This window comes from Dipodomys spectabilis, unplaced genomic scaffold, assembly GCF_019054845.1.
Source record: "Dipodomys spectabilis isolate Male_0828 unplaced genomic scaffold, ASM1905484v1 ptg000468l, whole genome shotgun sequence".
Taxonomy (NCBI): domain Eukaryota; kingdom Metazoa; phylum Chordata; class Mammalia; order Rodentia; family Heteromyidae; genus Dipodomys; species Dipodomys spectabilis.
The window spans coordinates 543478-568035 of NW_024871145.1; the positions used below are offsets into that span (position 1 = coordinate 543478).

The window sequence follows — 24558 nt, forward strand, 5'->3', positions numbered from 1 at the left end:
GGGGAAGGGGCAGGGTGGTAGATGAGAAATGTAGGCAAATCTACTTGCCAGGGTGAAATCGTAATGCCTGGCTGGGAGCTGGGGGAAGAGTGAGTCCTCTCTTCACATCTTCACCCAGATGCTCAGAACAGAACACCTTAGTTAAAGCTTTCTGCACAAAGCACTCAAGTCTGGCCTTATGAGTGTGGAGGATATGGATCAGGTTGTTTCTCAAAGGCCAGTCTCTTGCTGCTCTTGCCAAGATTTAATAGATTGACTTGAATAAATGTTTCATTTCCTGTATGCCCTGAAGACAATTTCAGCAGCTTTAAATGATTGCCTTTTCTAAATCAACCTTGTTTTTAAACCAATTAAATTGTTGCTTTGTAGAGGAGAGGGTCTATTGAGCTCCTCAGTTCATTATTCTAGAAGTCTTGCCCTTAAATTTCTTTTGTAATGTAACTTCTGAATGGGAATATGGTGCTGCATAGGAGGAGGGTGTCAGAAGCCAGGGGTTTCATCCTAAGTAGGCCTCTAGCTAAGTAGGCCTCTAGCGAGCTCAGTGACTTCTCCTGAAGTTCAACTTCCTCATTTGCATTATGAGGAAATTGTACTAAATGACCCTTCAACTCTTTCCAATCCAAATCCTATGATTTTATGAAACAACACAAAGTCTTCAGTGAGCAACATTTTCACTGTAGCTGTATGAGAACAGGAAATATGGAAACAATCTACTGACATTTTTCAATAAAAATGTTCCAGCCTCTTTTTAATTAGAACACACACTTCATTTCCAACTCTACCTAGTGAATTGGGATGCTAGTTTAATGCACGGTTTTTAGATAGGACTTTTCTTCAGCCAAAGGCTTCCTTCCTAATCATTAGAACTGTGGGTAACTAAGAAACTAGGACCCTTTCACTGGTTGGCCATCAAAAATATGACAGCATAATGCTAAATGAAATCACTATAATTGCTACCAGTTTGCCTGCATTATGAGCTCCACAAATAATTACGTTCTCTCTGAACCAATGCCAAGTTTCCATCTTCTGCATAAGGCTGCAGGACCATACTCCCAGGTGTCTATTAATGATCTAATTTTTGAGAATTGTGATGAAGTATCAGCTTTCCCCTAGACAGTTCAGAAAAGAGTAATTTCAATTGAATACCCATTTCTAATCACAAAGACATATGTTTATTTAGTAATGATTATCCACACAGGTTGCTATAAACAACAGAACTGTGGTAAGGGATTCCTTGGTTCAGTTGTTTTGTCTTAACCAGTTTTATACAGGTTATTTGGCTTAATATTGTGATTGACCATAAAGCTTACATTCAAAAATGTATATATTCAAAGAAAGAAAAAATGAGACGTCCTAATAATTTAAGAAACTGCAATTGCAAACTTATTTAAATACTTTCAGCTACAAATTCACAACAGCATATCCTGAAATAAAGTTATAAGGTAAGAGAATTATGAACATACACTGGCAAAAATGGCTACTTGCTGACACACTGAACAAGTAGGAAAGATAGGAGCAATATGGCAGCATTAACAGAACAAAGGGTTCCAAAAACAAGGAATCACACATCTTTTCCCAATGTCTCTGAGTGAAGTTTTGAATCACACAATTTTTAAATACCTTTTTAAACAAAACATATTTTAGAAACAACCATTTTCACAAAGTGACCTTTGTCAACATCGAAGAATAAGACAAAATAACAATCTTAAGGTATGTAAAAAGTACACATCCCTGCAGAGGAAAAGGAAATGCATTTTGTGAGCTTGTTCATGTCCAAATGTGAAGGACTCTGTGATTATCCCTAGTGACCCTGACTTGAGCTGTCCAAAGACTTCCAAATGAGCTCATCCGCTCATCAAAATATTTCCATGTGACAAACCTCCAGAATGGAACCTAGTCCATTTCAATCCCAACCCACTTTACCTTGGTTTCAACTTAATTTCTGTAAACTTGGATTACTTTAGAAAGTAAATGTTCCAATCTTTAAAATAAAGGAGTACAAGAATTACATCCCTATCATCTTAGTTCATTTTCAGAGCTCAAATTCTAAAACTGTAGCTTATTCATCCTGATACATTAAAAACATTGTTCCAACACTGAATTAAAAAATTTATACACATTGTCCTTTTGTGTGAGCATGTAATATTGTAATGTAAAATTAGTACATTATAATTAAATGTTCCTTTTTTGGCATTTCCTATGAGTGAATCATCCTAAAAAGCTTTTCTTTCAACTAATCTATTATTTCTCTGCACAGAACCATGTTAATATGACGTGGTTTTTGGTTTTAAGAGAAATGTCCTTAAGATGTAGTTATGGCCTCTATAATAACTGTGTTTTTCAGGTAGTTTTACTTTTTATTAGCTGAAAATACAGGTTAATGACCACAGTGGCCTAAAGGACCACCTGCAATCACATGAAAAGAAAAACAGCTTCAAAATGTCTTAGTGGGGAAAATTATTCCTACCTTGAAAACAGTTCTACCTTCTTGAACTCAATGTTCCCCTGCATCACAAAATTGCTTGCTTTTAACAACACTATAAACACTTCAAGTGGAATTATCAGTAATGATTACTTAATTTTTACCCACTTGTTTATGCAACTAAACTAAATCTTTTTCTTACCAGCATCACTGGATATGTATAGAAGGCATTAATGTAGAAACAAAATTTCTACCCAGGTTTTACCCTTTCTAATAATGTAACTGCTTTGTTCAGTGGAAGTGCTGTTTTCTCTTTAGACTAGCAATAATACCTATGGCTTCACAATAAGATATGTCAAAAAGCAAAACCACCTCATTTTGCAGATTATGCACCTCAGTGTTAATTTCAACATGTCACATCACTTATTCTAGTATCAAAGGCTATATATAAAATACTGGCCTCAAGTTACTTATCAAATTGCCTTTATGTAACAAAAGTATTCACTTCTGTTAGACAAATTCAGATAGCTATCCAACAATGTCAACAAATAAAAAACTATTAATCTTTCCTATATTAATAAATCACTTAACACATATTAAAACCATAAACCAATAAAACAAATATTTGAGTACTTTTCCTGAGAAAACTCATTACTTATGGTTATGGGGCCATTAATTCATGAGATATGTAAGTTTTCAGACTGAATGATTACTGTCAAACAAAGCAAATTCACATTGAAAAAAGAAATGTGTAATTTCTTTTTTTCCCTTAATTTGTAAGAGACAGGATGTCACTAGACTGGCCTCAAACTCCTGGGCTCAGTGATCCTCCCGGCTCAGCTTCCTAAGCTCCTTGAGCTACAGGTACATGCCATCTAAATAATCCTAGCAGGTAAGGTTTGTTTTCTTTTTATTTCAGGTGGAACTTGACTATATTGCGTAGGCTCCTTGTTTCATCAGGCTTAAAGGAACTCATTAAATTAGTGAAAAAAGTAGAAGACCTTATAATGAAGGAATTCTGAAGTGTCAATACTGATTGAGAGTCTAGGTCATTTAAAGAGTGCCTGTGTATGTATACATATGTATGTATATATTTAATCTTTCTTATTTATCAAACATTTTCAATAATGTTTAAGTGGACAGCAATTAATAAACATTCATGAGCAGGTACATACCCATATGTGGGTACATGCATAACATTCTACTTATTTGTTTGTATAACTCCAGATGCAAAAATCAGTGCATCTAAGACGGAAATTAGAAAAGGCCATTAAGTTCCTAAACTTTCAGATCACTCCCAATATAGCAACTCTCAAATGACACCTGGGTTTATAAGTATGTAAAGAAAAAAATGCATAAATTTGGTTTGCAACACTTTGTTTCTCTACCTCAACATGAAAATAAAAATGTTCCCTCTAAAAAGTATATAACTGGAAACACTTAAAAAACTGTAAGCATAGGTATTTTTGAAGACATCAAAATTATAAATGCCTATTTCTGATAAGTCCTAACCTTAAATTTGTTCATAAACTAATTTTCACATCAATAAAGTATTTCAATTGGAGGGGATAGAGAAGAGACAATAAATGTATCCTGTTCTCTTTTGCTTCAGTTTTAAGAAAATGACCCTTTTCTACAAATTGTCAGCATAAAGGGGTTTTTAAAAACTGCAAAAATTTGAACATCAATCTGATTCATCTGGTTATGGGTATCAAATGGATGTCAGAACTTCAAAAAGAACAACAGAGTAAAGTAAAAATGTAACAAAATTTATGTATTGAGCACAACTAGGGCTATAGCAAGAAAATAATTTGGGGATACAGATGCCATGTTAGACGGAAAGGTATAAAACTCAAAACCTAAAAATAAAGTCCTACTTAAAAGGATTATAGCAAGTGGGAATGTATGATTTTAATTAAACAATTCTGCTTCAGTGCAAATGAGTGGTAAGAAAGAAAGAGGAGAGGGGAGGAGGGAGAAAGAAAGAGAGGAAGGGGAGAGAGAGGGATGGAGGAAGAAAGATTCATATAACTTAGCAGGAACAGTTTCCACAGCCTTTCACACTATTGACAATTTCTTCTTGTAGTTTCTTCCTTTCTTCCTCCTTGGACATATTCTCTTTCTGTGCATTCCATTTGGAGTTACCATAGTTATTCATACGGCTGCTCTGAGTATGCCACATTTCTGAATAGATACTGCTAGAGTTAGCAAGCAAATTGTAGTGGGTACCACGTTCAGCTACTTTACCCTAAAAAGTAAACACAGAGAAAGGTTATTTAGCTAGCATAACTAAAAATGGTAATACTTTATAACTGAAGGATTTTGAAAAATTTGTGTTCATTAAAGTAAAATTCTTGTCACAATTCCATATCTATAGTATAAGCGAGGAAAACTGAAGTACAAATGTTTTCATCACTGTGGAACTTCCAGCCCCCAGTAAACATTGAAAATTCAATGATCATCCCCTCCCTCCCTCTCTCCCTCCCTCCCTCCCTTCCTTCCTTTTTTTGCCAGTCCTGTGGCTTGGGTACTGTCCTCCTGAGCTTCTTTTTGCCCAAGGCTAGCACTCTATCACTTGAGTCAGAGCGCCACTTCTGGCTTTTTATGTTTATATGGTGCTGAAGAATCGAACCAAGGGCTTCATGCATGCTAGGCAAGCACTCTACCACTAAGCCACATTCCCAACCCTTATTTTTCACTTTGAAGGGAAGGTTAAAAATATAAAATGGTGATTTTTCTATAACCAGTAAAAATTCAAATCAAAAGCAATAGTTTGTACAGGGATGTAGAGTAATATCTTAAAATATATATGTGTACTTTGAAATAAAAATGATTTCATGAAAATACAAAATTTACTTGTTCCAGAAGTTACTATTAAACCCAACACTGTACTGGTCTGTGTATACATTCCAAACTCTGATTTACAACCAATCTCTTTTGCCAGCTACTGTTAAACATGGTGGGATAGAAAAGGAATTTTGTCAGTATTTTTGGTACTCCTAATGATAAAATCTTTACAAGTACTTTCTACTATTTCACAATCCCTCTGCCCCATTTCCCTACTTTCATAATAACATCAAATAAAATTCTGATTTAGTGTCTATTATGGCTATGTAAACATATTTATTTGCTATTGAGCTATGTAGAAACTTGGATTTTATGTATTTTTCTTATATTTTTTTTATTTTTCCTTTTTTTTCTTCATATACTTATATATTCTTAGACTTACTAACAGCCTTTTTTTCATTTCCTTGGTTTTGTATCTTACTATTAGAAATCTCCAAAAGTGAACAATTATAAATAGTTTTCCTAGTTTAGCAACTGTTTTTTTTTCCATACTTGCCTTGTGTATACCTCCCCCCACTATTTTTGCATAGCCATTTGAGAATGACTTGCAGACACCTGTAATACTTTACCTTTAAATGTTTCATTAGTATCTATGTCCTAAAAACAAGGACATTCTCCTTCATGACTGGAATATAACTATAGCACATCCAAGAAACTTAGCTATGATGTGACAGTCTATCTAACATAGTTCATAATCAAAGTTCATCCCAATAATGACCTTTATTTTTTCCCATCAAGAATCCAGTCACGATCAATACCCTGACTTTATAACAGTTTCTTTGCCTCTGTCTGTGGGTGACACTGACATTCTGAAATGTCCAGGCCTATTTTTGGAAGAATGCCCTTCAGTTTGTATTAGTCCAGTTGGTACTGATGACTAGATCCAGGCTAAATGCTTCAGTCACAAATACGTGTGCTCTCAGTTACTTAAGGAGGTACAGGAAGTTAATTTGTTCCATAATTGGTATTAAGTTTGATCACTTGGTTAATGGTATCTATCAGATTTCTCTATTTAAAGATACATTTTCTCTTTGGAATTAATGTTATCTATGAGTTGTACTTGCAAAACGTATGAACATTCTATTCCCCAATAGCTTTTCACCATACGGTTTTATCAACCAGTGATGATCCTTATCTGAATCAATTATTATAATGGTGGTTGCAAAGTCCGATTTTTCTAAAATTACCATTCTTTCTCCATGTGTCTGTTGGAATTCTTAAAGATGGGCTTTCCTTTTCTGCTAAGCACTTTTTTTGTTGTAAAAGTATTGTTATGGATACAGAAATTAATTTTGTATTCAATGTGTAAGAATTCATTAGTGTCATTATTCTTTTTGCTGCTCTAATTATCCCAAATTTGGCCAGTGGGAGCCCATTCAAAATGGTTTCTGTGTCCTTGTGACATGTGTTCATTAGTTTCTCTGTCCCAGATTTGGTGTCAGTTATTTCTCCAAGGAGGCTTGGTTCCTTTTGGTGAGAAACAGTCATACAGTGCCTCAAATCTCTGTGCCAGGTATTCACATTGCTACCAGATTTTTACTGCTTGTAGGCCATTCCACTGAATAGAGATCATGTTTAAAATACTATGAATTCATACTAATAATTCTGTTCCACTATAACATCATCACATTCCTCTTCTTCTTTGATCATTACATATTTGTATCTATCTTCTTCAAAGGGATATCTCTAATGCCATCAGTGTATTTACTCATAGGTTCAATTTTAACATATATAAAAAGTAGTTTCAAAATGGTTAGCTTGAAAATACCGTGACCAAAAAAGTAAACTAAGTTTGATTTGTCTTTGAATTATTTTTGCCCTTATATTCCACTAAGGCTATACAATTGGAAAAATGTTCAAGAATTACTGGGATTCATTGTTTTTCTTCTCAGTGATTATGAATTTGATAGGCAGTTTTGTCTTCTTTGTATCCAACTGTTTTCCATATTGGTTGGCTTAATTTTATTTTTGAACATATAAGACACAAATACAGTATAAACAAGTGTATTCCCTTCCCTATCTCTTGGAACCCTTTTTTGCACCCCATCCTGAAGGTAGCTGTTTTAGTTTATAGCTTATTCTTTGGAGTTTCTTTTAGTATAAACAGACACGTGTACACATACTATTTTCTGTCCATTCTCCTGGCAAAAGCCAGCATACTATATACTCCTTTTACTCAATATTTATTTTCATTTAACCCTATATTCTGGAAGTCATGCCATATATGTTTCCTTTCCTCTTCTTTTATGACAGTATTTGTGATTTAACTCAGGGCATTGTGCCTGCTGGGAAGATGTTCTACCATTGTGCATACCCCCAGCCCCTCTAGCGCTGGTTATTTTGAGATAAGATCTTACTTCTGGCGTAGGCCCATGCTTGGACCGCGCTCCTATTTTACATTTCCTACAACAGCTGGATGACAGGTGTGCCACCACATCCACCATCTTCCATTGAGATGGAGTCATGTAAACTATTTTTCCCAAACTGGTTTGCAATCATAATCCTCCTAATCTCAGCCATCTATGTATCTGTGAGACAGGCACACATCATTGTGCCCAACTATTGATTGAGAAGTGGTCTTATGAACATTTTCCCTGGGCTAACCTCAAACCACAATCTTCCCAATCTCAACCTTCTGAGTAGTTGGATTACAGGTGTGAGACACCACTCTGGGTTTCCTTTACTATTTTTAAATAGCATCTGTACTGATTTTAGAAATGCTGTATTTTCCATGTTTTCTGAGGATATGATAGTTTTTTTTTTAATGTTTTCTGCATTGACTACATTTGCTATTGAGCTCCTTTTTTGCTATTTGCTTTAGAGGTTTACTAACACTAACACTTAAGAATGGAGCATTAAAAGGCTAAATACTAGCTGTATGTGCATGAAAATGACCTTCTCAACTGGTATTGTCTCAGCTGGTATTGTCATGGTATTGTCTCTCCACAGAAGAAGCCTCCAGTTATCTCCTGATGAGGAAAGGAGTGGTGATGGTGGAAATAAGCTGCTGGCAAAGTTCATAGAGGCAGTAGCATGAGAAAGCTTGTGGTCATATGTATCAATCTCTGAAGATAAAATAAGCTTATTTTCTTACTTTCCCCATAAGGAAAAATGTAAAATAAAATGGCTATGTTAGAAAATGACCTCTTTATTTTATGCTAATTTTCTTTTAGACACTAAGGGTATGTGCACTATTAGAAGATGAAAACAGATAATATAGCAAAGACATTAAGAAAAGATTCCACTCAGCAAAAATGAATGCAGAAAAATTATTTTATAGATGAATCATTGAAAACCTGCTTCTATCCATGTAGACTTTTTAATGCTTTCCTGGCCAAACTTTGCTTTCAATACTTTAATAAAGTTAATGTGATTGTATTATTTCCTACAAATGGGTCCCCAAATAGAATTTTATCAAGACTTTACCTCTTCTAAAAAACATACTCTGTACATTAGAAATAATATTTAAGTTTCTTATATCTAAAAATTTCCAATGTTTTTCAGACTAACTTTTAAAGATAATCTCTTACCTGATCCAAGACAATTATTTCATCTGCATCAACCACTGTTGATAATCTATGTGCAATGAAAATAGAAGTTCTGTGTTTGACCATATCCCTCATGGCACCAAGAATAGTCTGCAAGTTTGACAAGAAGAGTAGGAGAAAAAAAATAGATACTCATTAGGCAGATATATATTAACCAAACTTTTCCTAAAGAAACACAGGAAATGTCAATTAGTATTTTAATATATAAACTTTATTCCTGAACCAAATACTTCACCTTTAATACTTACTAAAAATAAGTAAAAAGCAGAAAATAAAACCGAAAAAGTAATTATTAGTACACAGCCACCGAAAAACATAGGCAACAGTTCTCTAAATAGGCAAGGAAAAAGTAGTTATTTTCTGTTCACACAAACAAGTAACTCCATTAATGCCATGAGAATAACCAGATATGATGAGCACAAATCTAAAACTAACAGGGACTCAAGTGATAGGACTCAAGAGAAATTCAAGGCAATCCAAAGAAAGGTAGGGATACTTGCTTTTCCTTAGCTAAACCTCATTCAGATGACAGGAAGGGAGACAAAAACATGTTTATTTTTAACTCAAGACAGTGTCTTTTCTCAAAAGCATCCCAACCTCTTAATGCACTCTCTAAAATGCCTTTCACTTACTGTCTGTACAATACAAGAGAGATGTATTGCTTAGCACCAGTGGCTTACACCTGTAATCCTAGCTACTCTGGGGGCTGAGAACTGAGGACTGCACTACGAAGCCAGCCTGGGCAGCATAGTCTGTGAGACTCATATCTCCACTAAACCACCAAAATGCCAGAAATGGAGTTGAGGTTCAAGTGGTAGAGTATTAGCCTTGAGTAAAAATCTCTGGGACATCACCCAAGCAAGCCCTGAGTTGAAGCTCCAGGACGGACCGACAGACAGACAGACAGGCAGGCAGGCAGGCAGACAGACAAACAGACAGAGGTGTATCTCTCTCTTCTCTCTCTCTCTCTCTTTCTCTCTCTCTTTCTCTCTCTCTTTTATCTTTGGCTGTACTTGGAAATCTAGGTAAGTTCAGTTAGCTAAATGAAAATAGAAGTGTGGAAGGGAGATAGAAATATTCTCACTTACTTCCTACAAAAAATTCTAAACATTTTACTTATTAAATGTATAAATTACTGAGAGAAGATAGTTACCTAAGAAGATCTCATATTTTACTATGTTAGTTTGGGAATCAAGTAAACCATTTAGGAATAAAGGAAGGTGAAGATGGGGTACTAAAGGCACCCAACTCTACATCTTCAGAAAGGGACCAAGCAGTGGCACTCTTTCAGTTAGCCTTGTTCTCCCTGAGTGAGTGGACCAAGCGTACTGTGCATTGTGGGTGAATGTTTGATTTCTAAGCCATATACCCCAATCCGGAGATGAGAAGCTATGCTATAACATGGCTACCAACTCAGCCTTGCCTAAGCATTGAGAGTATTACAAATGAAAGGACACAAGAGATGAAAACTTATAGCTGAACAGGTGGCTACAAATAAAAAAATCCCACAAAATAATACAAGAAAACAACACAACACGATACCTCCAAGAATCAATAGCTATACAATGGAATCCAATGCTTGTGAAGTGGGTGAAATCTCAGAGAATGATCAGAAGAATGAACAATGAAATTAAAAAGGACATGCAAGTCAGGTGCTGGGGGCTCATGCCTGTAATCCTAGCTACTCAGGATGTTGAGATCTGAGGATCATGGTCTGAAGCCAGCCCAGGCAACAAAGTCCTGAGACTCTTATCTCCAATTAATCACAGAAAAAGCTGGAAGTGGTGGTATGGCTCAAGTGGTAGAGTGCTAGCCTTGAGCAAAAGGAGCTCAGGGATAGCGCCCAGGCCAAGAAAAAAAAAAGGACATGCAGATGATAAAGATAAGCTAAGTTTCAAGCATTATAAAATGAACAAAATGGCAAGAATCACTGCATACCTTTCAATAAGAACACTAAATGTTAACAGCCTCAATTCTGCAATCATAAGGCAAAGACTGGTGAGATAGATAAAAAAAAAAGACCCAGTCATTTATTGCCCACTTCTCTGGCAAACGTAAACATAGACTAAAGTGAGAGGATAGAAAAAGTTATTTCAAGCGAATGGAATGTGAAAGCAAACAGTATCACGAAATCAATTGAAAACAGACCACAGAGCTTACATAAACATTTTGAGGTTCTGGGGTTTGATCTCAGGCCTTGTGCTTGCTAAGTAGGGACTCTTCCAGTTACATGCCTTAGTCCTTTTTACTTTCATTATTTTTCAGATAGATTCTCCTATTCATGCCTGGGCCAGCCTGGACTACAAGACTCCTGTTTATACAATGTGTACCTCCAAATCCAGCTTTTATTCATACACTCTATAAGTACTGGTGTAAGCTACCATACCTAACTAAAATGGATCATACACCTTAATCAAAGACCTGAAACTTTGAAACTACAACAGGAAAATAAAAGTGGCAACCACTTTATGAAAAGGAATCCAATCGCCCAGGAAATAAGAGCAAGAATTGATCAATGGGATTGAAGTAGATTCAAAATCTTCGTTATATATCAAAGGGAACAATTACTAGAATGAAGAGACAATGCACAGAGTAAGTGAAAACCTCTGCAGACAAAGGATTAATATTCAGAATATATAAGGAGTTCCAGGAATTAAATATTAAAAGAACAAATAATCCAATGGTCACATGAATAGACAGTTACTAGAAGAAGAAATACAAATGGCCAATACATAGATGAAATACAGATCAAAATGACAGAGATTCCATTTTACCCCTACCATTAAAGAATCAAACAACAAATGCCGTCAAAGATGCAGGAAAAAAAGATCCCTTATACCCTACTGGTGGGAATGTAAATCAGTGCAGCTATTATTGAAATGAATATGAAAGCGCCTTAAAAAACGAAGGATGGAACTACCATACCATCGTAGTTTATCATCTCTTAAGCATACGTCTGAAGGAATGTAAGTAAACAAATCATAGAGATACCAATAGGTATCTCCTTGTTTATTACACTATTTACAATGGCCAAGCTATGGAATCAGCTTTGTTGCCCAACAAGGGCAACAAGAAGAATGGAAAAAGAAATTGTGGTACATGTATAAAATGAAGTATTATTTAGCCATAAAAAGATATTACCCATCAGCTGCACTGGACATAAAAAAAAAAGAACTAAACAACCCAAAGACAGTGATGGGAAGGGAGGAATGAGAGGGGAAGAGGGAAAAGCCTACACTAAGCAAAAGGAAAGAAATGTAATCATCACCTGATGTGGCAGAAATAACTTGTATTGTCAAAGCTCATAGAATTCACAAACTATAGACCATGATAATGACAATTTGCCTTGTGAAGGTTAAAATTTGTTTGTGACTTTAAGTATCATTATTCCACAATATTGTGAAATATGTGAAATTTATGTAATCATCTACTCTCAATTAAAAAAGAAAAGTGGGAGAAGGGATGGGTTAAGAGCGATGGGTGACAATGTTGTCAGACACCTTATATTCATATACTGTTTTGTAGAATGGGAACTTCTTTGTACAACTACTTAAAGATATAATAATAAAAACAATTTATACAGAAAAAAATTTTAAAAAGATGATATATCACTGCAGAAGGATGAAGAAACTCAAGGCAAGTCAAGCTCTAAAACACAAATATCACATGTTTTTGTTCATATGAGGAATGCAGACTTAAGCAACAATAACAATGGTAGTAATTAATGACACGATTATAAAAGGAACCAAGTGGAGGCAACCAAGAGAAGGAAAAGGAAAGGTTGATGGTGGATGAATGTGACAAAATACATTATATATACATACATACATAAACACACACATTTTATATATGTATAATGAAAATAGAAGGGTGAACAAATTCAGCAGTAGTACTCATAGACACTATTGAAAGTGAACTGTACAACTTGTGGGTAAGGACAGGAGGGAAAAACTGGGAGAGACTGAGGGAAGGGGTGACACTGTCCAAAAAGAAATAACTCTTTACCTGACTTGTGACTAATTCCTCTGTACATCATCTTTACAATAACAATAAAATTTTTTCAAAAGAAAATAGAATAATGAAATCTACTGCAATTATCTAAGAAAGGGGAAAAGGAAGAAGGTTTTAGTGGGAGAAGGGTTTAGTTATGGTGTGTTGTATGCATGTATGGATTTGTCATAGTGAAATCTTGTACAATTAGTTTATGCTGAAATAAAAGTGCAGGGCCAACATTAAGAAACACTAGGATCTTTGTGGAGGCTTCTTATTCAGAAAATCTTAAAAAGGCCCATTCAAACTTCTCAAATCTTCTGGTAACTCACTTGGTAGGTTCTCTATGAAGTTTTAGTAAGGAATGTTCACTGGCATAATAATGCTATATAACTCAAAGACTGTGGGTAGAAATTTTAATTTGTGGTAGTATGATACATTTTTTTTAATTATAATTTTTATTTTTTGTGAACATACTGTACAGAGGGGTTACAATTACATGGGCAAGATAATGAGTACATTTCTTATCAAGCATTGCAGCCTCCTCCTTTGTTTACCCTTCACATCCCTTCCCAGCCTCCCCCCCCCTGCCCCCTCACCCAATCCCCCCACCCAGTATGATACATTTTTAGGTATAAGTTCTTATAAATAAGTTTTCCTCTGATGAATGGGATCTGGTCCTGATGAAGGTTCACTTGAATTATAACACATCCTCATGATAACCAATTCATTTTGAAATTACAGTTTTAAACATAGTGTTTAAAAGTATACTGAAACTTTACTAAACATGCAAATGTTATATCGTCGGTAAAGCTGAAAGATGATTTAATTCTTTAACATTAGGTTTATACATTAAAAGTACTAAGTCAAAAGGTAGGCAACTGACAACTATCTTCAGTGCTAGATTGAGGGGATCTGTTTACGAAATTATATCACTACTGAGACTTTTAATGTAACAAATGCATGTAAAGTGCACTGTAGTTGCTAGGGTAGCATCATGACATAAATGTCACAACATCTCGGTGTTTCATAACACTCCCTGTGAAATGAATACAAATTGATACCAGTTCTGCATGCTCAAAGAATTGTCCCTGATAAGTAAAAGGCATTCATGGTGTACACTGTGTCACAATGAGTTAGATATTGTATTAATGAGTGTTAAACGGCAGCAGGAAGAGAGAATCAATCCCTCTTCTTTGACAGTGTATTAGACGACATGTACAGTGCTGCAAGATGCAAGGGTAATGCAACAACAGCATAAGGTGTCACACAGTGCCAAACAGAGACATGTTTGCAAATAGATTCAACAGTATAATATCTAGCTCAACAAACCATGGCATATCTACCATTAATATTTGCCATATTGGCGAAAAGGGGCTAGACATTTTGTTCTATAGAACCTCCTACAGAAGTTCATTCAAAATACAAACTAATGCACACTTTTGAGAAAACTTCTAAGGAGAAAAGCTAAACTATAGTTTGATAATCATTTACCTCTTCAGTAATTGAATCTAATGATGACGTGGCTTCATCATAGACAATGACTGGCGGGTTCTTCAAAATGGCTCGTGCAATTGCAACTCTCTGCTTTTCTCCTCCTGGCAAAGAAAACATTTAAAGAAACATAGTATAGAAATATTATATAATAACTACCAAGTTATACCTTTAAGATTTACTTATGCTCTTTTTAAGTATTTTTTCTGAGTTGTAGAGTCTAAGTTGACAAAGTATATTCCCCGGAACACAAATTAATACTACAATCTGACTTCATGGCGAGTGTGTGTGTGTGTGTGTGTGTGTGTGTGTGTGTGTGTGTGTGTGTGTGTGTGTGTGTGTGTGTGTGTGTACTTCTACTGTTGAGACATGACTCCGAGTGTGTGTGTGTGTGTGTGTGTGTGTGTGTGTGTGTGTGTGTGTGTGTGTACTTCTACTGTTGAGACATGACTCCGCCATCTGAACTGGCTATTTGGAGATAAGAGTCTTGCTTTTTGCTGGGTTTGTACCCACACAATAATCTCTGGGATTGTCTGGGATGAGACATGTATGGTACCATGCCCACCTTTTTCCACTGAGTTGAAGATGTGAACTTTTCTGCCCAGGTGGCCTTCAACTGCAATTCTCCCAATTTTAACCTTTTGTGTAGCTGGCATGACAGTTTTGTGCCACCACACTCAGCTTGTTGGGTGCCTGGCTTGTTACTTTATATTATAGACTTCTCACAATTTCAGATAGAAAAATTTCAATAGTGGGGAATCAATAAAGCTAAAAACAAATTTAGGATCTAAAACTGGAAAACTTAAAGATATGAACCATGAATATTTAAATTTATGTCAATATTTTTTAAAGTATCATTTAGTCAGTATTCTCCCAAGGATCTTTTTTGAGGAGCATATTGTTTCCACAGCATTCATCAAATTAAGGGTATACTTGGTATCTTTTACTTCTTCTTTATTTGTTTTAGGTCTCTAGCATAATTGATTTTTATAAACTAAAACAGAGGCTCAGAAAGATTAAACAACTTGTTCAAGGTCACAAATCTGGTTCCAGCAGAATATAGACTAGATTTGACTCCTACTTTAATATTCTTCCTATCACAATGTATAAGCCTACTACACTTATTTTGAATTACTCCTAAATACAGGAGTATATAGTTAGGAAATATTCATATCCTAAAAATGAAAACATTTAATGAAATAAATTTAATAAGCTGGGTGCTAGTGGCTCATGCCTGTAATCCTAGCTACTTAGGAGGTTGAGATCTGAGGATCACAGTTCAAAGCCAGTGTAGGCAGCAAAGTCTGAGAGACTCTTATCTCCAAGTAACCACCAGAAAACTTGAAGTGGCACTGTGGCTCAAAGTGGTAGAGTACTAGCTTTGAGCAAAAGAGCTCAAAGACAGAGCCCAGGCCTCCAGGTCAAGCCCCAGGACTGACAAAAAATAAAAAAAAATTAATGAAATGAAATTTTAAAGCTGGGTGCCGGTGACTCACTCCTGTAATCCTAGCTACTCAGGAGGCTGAGATCTGAGGATCGAGGTTCAAAGCCAGCACAGGCAGGAAAGTCCATGTAACTCTTATCTCCAATAAACCACCAGAAAACCCCAAGTGGCCCTATAGCTCAAGTGAGTGCTAGCCTTGGGTTGAAGGGCTGAGGGACAGCACTCAGGCCCAGAGTTCAAGCCCCATGACCGACAAAAATAAAAATAAAAAATCCTTTCTTTTTCATCTGAGACTTCTGTGGATCTAAGGTAATCATAAACTATACTTGGAAATATAGATAGTAGTGCTTTGTTGATTATGTCCTTTTTCACCTCTTTGGTTAGCCCTGAACATTATAATGTCTGAAAAGTAAACTTGCATTCTTCAATTTCAGTTACTTTCAACAAACAAACTCTGCCAGTTAATTAATCTGGTACATTAAGTAATATTTTATTTTAACTTGTACAATAATTATTGAATTGTAAAAGGAAATTTTTATGTCTATTAGTAAGATTATATTCATGCTAAAATAGACAACTCTCCTCCAAATCTTGACCACTGAGCTAACAAGTATAAGCAAATGAACAGGACCAAGTATAATAAGGCCTACAGTACTGAAAACCTCCCTATGAAATTATAAGAGATACACTATTCACTATCTCCCTATAAGCTCTTACTACTTTCCCAAGTGAGTAACAATCCTTTAATATGAAGATGATGTATTATAAATCAACAGTGATATAAACATATACTAATGATAAAAATTGTTCTAAAAATTTTGTTTGAAGAGAGTATACTAATGGGAGCAGGCTTAAAATCTTTGCTCACCTGAAAGCTTGAGACCTCGTTCCCCTACTTGGGTGTCATATCCACAAGGCATTCGAAGAATTGCATCATGAAGTCCAGCTAATTTTGCCACTGCATGCACTTCCTCAGGCGAAGCATTGATGTTTCCATATAAGAGGTTGTAGTAAATAGTATTATGGAAGAGGACAGCATCCTAAAGTAGATTTACATGTGTATGTATGTATGTATGTATGTTTACAAACATTAAAATAATTATAAAGTCTTAATGAATAAACCATGATAGCCTCTTTGATCAAGCATTATCCCTACCATTCCATTTATCTTCCTATAAGTGAATCATCATGGGTGATTTGGACTAATTTCATACTCATGATCCTCTTGCCTCAGCCTTCTCAGTGCTGGGATTACAGGCATGAACCACCATGACCTGCTCAATCGGTTCTAATTCCAGACTTTATGTCTTTATATGCCTAAACATGTTTTTTTCCAACATGAGTGTGACCATTACAAACTGCTTTTTCCTGTATCTTAAAAACTCTGCATGTCAATTACAGAAACCTTGAACATTTCATACTATGTCATAATTTACTCATCCATTCTTGTTCTGAACATTAATTTCATTAATATTTGCTGCTACAATGTTGGAAAAATCATTTTACATATGTGACTTGAACATCTGGGAATTTCCATACAAAGAATTCCTAGAATACGGATGGGTCAGAAGGTAAGTATGTGCTTGGGCTTTGAGAGTATTGCCCAACTATCTTCCAGAAACAGGTAGTAATGTAGCAGTACTCTTGATAAACGGCATCATGTTGACAGCTCTCCATATCTTCAGCAACTCCAGGAATTAACAATATTCAGTTGCTGCTACTTTTAGAGATGTGCTTTCTGTTCAAATAAGCATTTCCCTAGTTATCAATGAAGTTGAATGTTTTCCTTTATTCTTGAGAAGCTTTGATACTGAACTTGAAGCACAGACAACAAAGAACTAATACCACATATATAAACACATTGAAATGACACAACATGAACTCAAAATTCCATAAATAGAAACTATTTTAAATACTTCATATTCTGTGAAAAATTAACAAGCATTAACTGAACTGAATAATATGAAAATTCAAAATGCCAGAGTGAAAATTAGCTGGGTATGATGGCACATGCTTGTAATCTACCACTTGGGAAGCAGAATAAGGAGGACTGTTTGAGTCTGAGGCTAGCTAAGGCTAAACACTGAGATTCTGTCTCAAAAAATAATGACTTTTGGGCTGCAAAGGTGGCCCCATGGTAGAGTGCTTGCCTTGCATGCATGAGGCCCTGGGTTTGATTCCTCAGCACCACATAAGCGGAAAAAAAAATAATGACTTTTGCTAGATATGAGTTTAGTTGCTCTTGCCACATATGAACAATGAGCAGGTATGTGAGATCATTTTATTATCTATATGAATCTCATGACAGTATATATACATATATATCTTAAATGTACACAATTAAATTTATAAATTAGGGAGCTGGGAAGGTGGCTCAGTGGTAGAGTGCTTGCCTTGCATACATGAGGCCCTGGGTTCGATTCCTTAGCACCACATAAGAAAAAGAAAAAAGCCAGAAGTGGCGCTGTGGCACAAGTGGTAGAGCACTAACCTTGAGCTGAAGAGCTGAAGGATAGCGCCCAGGCCCAGAGTTCAAGCCCCACAACCGGACCCAAAATGAATAAATGAATAAAAAATAAATGTATAAATTAAAAAAATAATCCAGGTGCCCGTGGCTCGTGCCTGTAATCCTAGCTACTTAGGAGGCTGAGATCTGAGGATCCCGGTTCAAAACCAGCTCAGGCAGGAAAGTCTGTGAGACTCTTATCTCCAATAAACCACTAGAAAACCAGAAGTGGTGCTGTGGCTCAAGAGGTAGAGCGCTCACCTTGAGCTGAAGAGCGCAGGGACAGCGCCCAAGCCCAGAGTTCAAGCCCCACAACCAACCAAAAAAAAAAAAAATTGAAAAAATAAAACTGTATTAAATCCATCAGCTCCCAAATTCAACAACTACATATTCATGACTCTTAATATTCTTTAAGCATATTATTTATAAATGGTTGTATAACAGTCTTGTGATGACATTTAGCCACTAAGTTATTGCTAGAAATTTACATTGTGCCCAACTTTTACTATCATAAATAATGCTGTAATAAACCTCTTTGTATATAAGGACTTGTTCATATATCTGTTTAATGACTTCCTAAAATTTCCTATAGGTAGAATTATTAGGATAAAGAATATGACTACTAAGCAGGCAACTCATATATATATATATACATATATATTCATATATATATAGATCCAATTTGTTTATCAAGAAAGCCATATGCTGGAGTTGGGGGTCATAGCTCAAATGGTAGAGTGTCTGCACAAATCACTGAGTTCAAACCCAGTATCACTAGAGAGAGACAGAGGAAGAGAAGAAGGGAAAGAGGACCAGCCATATACTTCCACCAGTAAGACAACAGACTGTCCATTTTACAGTCTTGCCCAAACTGGGTATCCATTTCAAAATCTTGATCAAACTGATAGATAAAAATAATCTCCTATTGCTAATTTACATATCTAAGGCCTTCAATGAGGTTGAGTATCTTTTTTGTTGACCTTGCATATTTTTCCTTTATGAATAAAATATTTTATTTTTCAAAAGTATAAAAATAACCATTAAAGAGCCTAAGAGAATGATAGGAATCTAGTTATAGGAATGAAGACATTGAATTCTATGTAGTTACAGCCCAGAATATGGTTCAGTTGATAAACAGTGTGGGTTAGTGTTTCTTAAAACACAGTCACAAACCACCTATCAGAATCATTATGATATATATTTTAAAATGCAGGCTTCTGTCCACATTGCCCTCTATAACCAGAACTGCAATTTCAATAATGACTCATACCCACTAAAGTTTGAGATTCTCAGTGAAGTATCATACGTTGGTTCAAGTGGGGATCTTTTGCAAGCAACATATCTCTGTCTGACCACTTCATTTTTAAGAAAGTGATATTTTGATCTGTATTCCCAGGGATTTGATTCCAGAAATTAACTTTATAATACTAGCTGCAACTAATTCCCATGAATCTCTAAAAGGCTTCTTCTTTTTCTAGGTGCAACTAGGGACTGAATCTAGGGCCTCACGTATGCTAGGCAAACATTGTACCATTAAGCTACATTCCCAGATACTCTATATGTTTTCAACACAAAATGAACCTCACATCCTATAAAGACTATCTCTACTTCTTGTCTTCTCATATCTTACTTTGAATTCATTCCTCTCCAGTGTCACTAGCAAATATTTTATTAAATGTTTATATAGGTCAGGGAATGCGGTAAGTAGTGAAGATGCAATGGTAAACAAGGCATACATGTGAGATTAACAGCCAATTTTTCTCGAAGTTATAAATTTACTATGTTGAAAGCTTTCAAAATTACAATACTTGTTCCCATTTTCTGAACAACTGTGATAGATACTGCACTTATAAAACCTGTGGTCTGTAACAATAATCCTATCTTACAGGATAAATGTTATCTTTACTTCAGAGGTTAGGAAATGGAGACCCAAGGCCACAGAATCGTCTTGGAGACAGACAGGGTTAGAACCAAAGTCTGATTCAAAAGTCTGATTCTAGTCTGTGTTCTTCCTACTCTATTATGCTATAACATTAGGCATAAAAATCTTCCTCTAATGCAGTTTCTCCATTCAAGATTTTTCTCTTCTATTAAAAAAAAATTCTTCTTAGTAAGGTTATTTCACTTGCAGGGCCTAATATTACTCTTTCATTAGTATATGCTATTGGGCTTCAAATTATTCCAGTTGGATGTTCTGGGACACCCAACACAAAATACCTGAGGTACCACTCCCACGGCTCTCCGAAGGCTCTCCAGGCTTACATCTTGTATATTTTGACCAGCAAGGTAAATGTTTCCTTTTTGAGGCTCATAAAAACGAAACAACAACCTCACTATTGTGCTTTTCCTGAAATTAAACATGAAGAAAGATTACTTAGCTCCCATTGTCATTCTGAAGTCTCTATTTAAACCAGAATAGCTATTTTACTAGGATAAGAAAAAGATGTTCAGAATTATCAAAACAGAATTTTATAAATAACTAAATTACCCACCCTGACCCACTACCTCCTACAATGGCCACTTTCTTTCCTGCAGGGACTTCAAAAGATACTCCACTAAGGACTTTCTGTCCTTCAATGTATTCAAAATGCACATTATCAAAGGCTACTGTAGCTGTCTGGGGTGTTATCTGAAGGGGAGATGCCATCTCTTTGTCCTAGTAGGGAAGAGAAAACAAACAAATACTTTATAAGTTACCTTGAGTACAGTCACACAGACAATTTTTTTTACATTCACAGAAAAAATAATGGGAAAGGAGTAGGTTTATGTAAGTGGAATTAGAACATTTCTAAGCATACTTTTTAAGTCTTTCTTAGTTCTCACTGCTAAGAGGAAAAATATTGAATGTTTTGGTTGCTAGCCAACTTTTTTTAGGGGGGGATGGGAACAGGAATGATGAGCAGGAAAAAACTGGAGAAGAAAATACAAAGACAGTAATCATACATTCTATATTATTGTTAGCAAAAGTAAATTTAGTTCAAGTAGAAAGTTAATTCAACAAAATTTAGTTCCCTGGTATAACATAAACTGCTAACACTATATGTTAACAACCATTTAATACACATGACATCCCTACTTCTTACAATAGAAAATGCTTTTGATGACTTGGTGATATAAGAAGGCTCCAATAGTATAATCCAATAGTAATGGGATAGGCTCACATACTTTGAAAAGATACTATACAGATTACTTACTTTAATCCGGGTGTCTACCTTGAGCAGAGTAAACAAGGTGTTCATATCTATGAGTGCTTGTCTAGTTTCTCTATATACTGTTCCCAAGAAGTTAAGGGGTAATGAAAGCTGAAAAAGTAGTCCATTCACCATTACTAGATCTCCAACTGTAAGGGTACCTAAATATGCAATTAGCAGAAGGAAAAATTGTTTTAGATTAATGCCACACACCTTCCCAGCTGTCTTAAGACAAGAAAGTTTTATAGCCTACTACTATGAAATACAGTTTAAAATATGCATAAAGAACAGTTCTCAGGAGTCAAAGCATTTGAATCCATGATTTAGATAATACAAGGAACTTGCTATATGTAAAGTGGAGTGGGACAAGCTCACCTATATACTATATGTAATACAAAAAGAATGGTGTAAGTAAGGATAAAAAAGGCTAAAATTTTTCTCCTTTTTGTCTCTAAGCTATAAACGATAGTTTATTTCTAGTATAAAACATGTTTATAAAAGTACATATACAAGCCGGGCGCTGGTGGCTCACGCCTGTAATCCTAGCTACTCAGGAGGCTGAGATCTGAGGATCGCGGTTCAAAGCCAGCCCGGGCAGGAGAGACCGTGAGACTCCTATCTCCAATAAACCACCAGAAAACCAGAAGTGGCGCTGTAGTTCAAGTGGTAGAGCGCTCGCCTTGAGCTGAAGAGCTGAGGGACAGCGCCCAGGCCCAGAGTTCAAGCCCCCACGATCGACAAAAAAAAAAAAAAAAGTACATATACAAGGGCTGGGAAGGTGGCTCAGTGGTAGAGTGCTTGCCTTGCATGCATGAGGCCCTGGGTTTCATTCCTCAGCACCACATAAGCAGAAAAAGCCAGACGTGGCACTGTGGCTCAAGTGGTAGAGCGCTAGCCTTGATCTGAAGAGCTAAGGGACAGCACCCAGGCCTAGAGTTCAGGCCCCATGACCGACAAAAAAAAAAAAAAAAATTCATATACATTAAACAATTGGAGCAAATGGACCGAAAATAAGTCTTATATTAACAACAGTGAGTAAATACATTCTAATTGAGTTGGGAGGTTTACAGAAAGAGACACAGATATTACTTTTTGAATGTTACCAAATGGAAAAAGGATGTATAAAAGATTATAAGGATACTGGTAATTCCAGAAACAAAACAGCCTATATTTTAGTCCTTTGGATTAATTAATGAGGTTGGTTTCTAGGTCTATAAGAGACTAGATGTTAAAAAAAAAGCTGCTCATGAATCAGATTGTAGACACATATAAACAGAAATCCCATTTGATGTGTTAGTGCTTATCAATCAAGAAAATACATTCTAATATAAAAGAGAAAGCACTCCAAAAAGTGCTAAAATACTTTATTGAATATCCTTTTATCATTAAGTTTAACACACATTACTTTCATTAATTTTTATTTATAAAAGTTAAGTTACATAGTCTATAAATGTGATAACCACACATCCATTACCTGCCACAATTCCCTGACTGGCGAGCACCATTATAGCCGTTAAACCAATACTGAAAATAGCACTTTGGCCAAAGTTCAGCATAGCCAGAGTAGAGGTACTTTTCAATGAAGCATTCTCATAACTCTTCAAAAATCCATCATATCTTTGTGCTTCATATTTTTCATTATTAAAATACTGTAAAACACATAAAACAGTAATTGTTAAAATAATAAATATTATTGGAATAACAAATATAATTGGCATATATTGTTTAACAATGTTTAGTGTTAGTTTTCACCAGGTTTCATACAGAGATACATTTTTTTGATCAGTACTGGAGTTTGAATAGAGGGCTCCATGCTTGCTAGGTAGGTATTCCAACACTTGAGTCACACTTCTAGCCCTTTCTGCTTTAGGTTATTTTTCAGATAGGGTCTTACTTATTCTACAACCTCCGAAAATAGTTGAGAAGATAGTTTGCTTTGTTCAGAAGGGAATCTTACTAATTTTTTTACCTGGGCTAGACTTGAGCCATCATCTTCCTGATCTCCACCTTCTGGGGAGCTGTGATTATAAGTGAGCCACTGTACCTACCCTTAGGTAGAATTTTGTACTACAGACACCATCTTAAAAAAATGACTTTTGCTGTGTGCCAGTGGCTCACACCTGTAATCCTAGCTACTCAGGAAGCGGAGATCTGAGGATCACAGTTCAAAGCGAGCCCGGGCAAGAAAGTCCATGAGACTCCTATCTCCAATATATCACCAGAAAACCGGAAGTGGCACTGTGGCTCAAGCAGTAGAGTGCTTGCCTTGAGCTGAAGAGCTTAGGTACGGCACCCAAGCCAAGAGTTCAAGCCCCACGATGGACAAAAAAAAAAAAAAATTACATGTGACCCTGTACTTTGCATTTCCACAATGGATTGTATTTCAAAAGTCAGCAAAATTTGTCCGACTAATATTTACTGAATGCCTAATCTGAAGTTACATAATTAAAAAACCTTCAGTGGTACTTCCTTTAGGAAGTCTTTTCCTGATCCTCTGAACTGCACTCCCCACTACCCTTGCCACATTTTGTCGTCTTGTCTAGTCATCTGCATACTTAACTCAATACACTGTAAGAATCTGAGAGGGCAAGGATTACAATGTAGTTATTTTTACCACTCTCTTCACTCAGTATAATGCTTTGTACACGAGAAGAATGGAAAATAAACAAAACCTGAGAATTATGAAAAGCACTATGCTAGGTACTCTGAGGGATAGACAGGAAGAGGATCAAGAACTGACATGTCAGCTTGATTAGCTTAATGTTCACTCTGAATCAAGATGCTAATGATATATTTATGATCACTTACAAGTCAATGCAGAAGATAAAATTTCTGAGGTTGCCAAACAAAAACTGAAAAGGAAAACAGGGCATTTTCTAAGCAAAAGAAACCTTCCATCACACCTAGAGATCCTATCCTAATCTGATGTTCTAAGTTATAGCTCCTTTTAAAGTAAATGGCAGAACAAATCCTAGTGCAGTGTAAAGGCAAAACAGAGTATAATCAAACGTATTACCTTCACAGTTTCATAATTCAGCAGTGAATCTATAGCGGCGTTACCTGCATCATTATCTGCTTTGTTCATTTCTATTCTAAATTTAGTTCTGTAAGACAAA

General features: G+C 35.8%; 1 protein-coding gene across 1 annotated transcript in view; it reads right to left on the reverse strand.

Annotated features, from left to right (window-relative positions):
- Positions 1-1149: 1149 nt before the first annotated feature.
- Positions 1150-24558, reverse strand: part of Abcb7 (ATP binding cassette subfamily B member 7) — a 117975-nt gene continuing 94566 nt past the window's right edge. Inside the window, exons 8-16 of the mRNA XM_042668685.1 lie at positions 24459-24546; positions 22917-23091; positions 21446-21603; positions 20744-20907; positions 20469-20598; positions 16614-16785; positions 14302-14405; positions 8800-8907; positions 1150-4670 (exon numbers count right to left, since the gene is read on the reverse strand). Of these exons, the coding sequence (XP_042524619.1) occupies positions 4455-4670; positions 8800-8907; positions 14302-14405; positions 16614-16785; positions 20469-20598; positions 20744-20907; positions 21446-21603; positions 22917-23091; positions 24459-24546 (1315 nt within the window). The 3' untranslated portion in view covers positions 1150-4454. The remainder of the gene's footprint in view (positions 4671-8799; positions 8908-14301; positions 14406-16613; positions 16786-20468; positions 20599-20743; positions 20908-21445; positions 21604-22916; positions 23092-24458; positions 24547-24558) is intronic.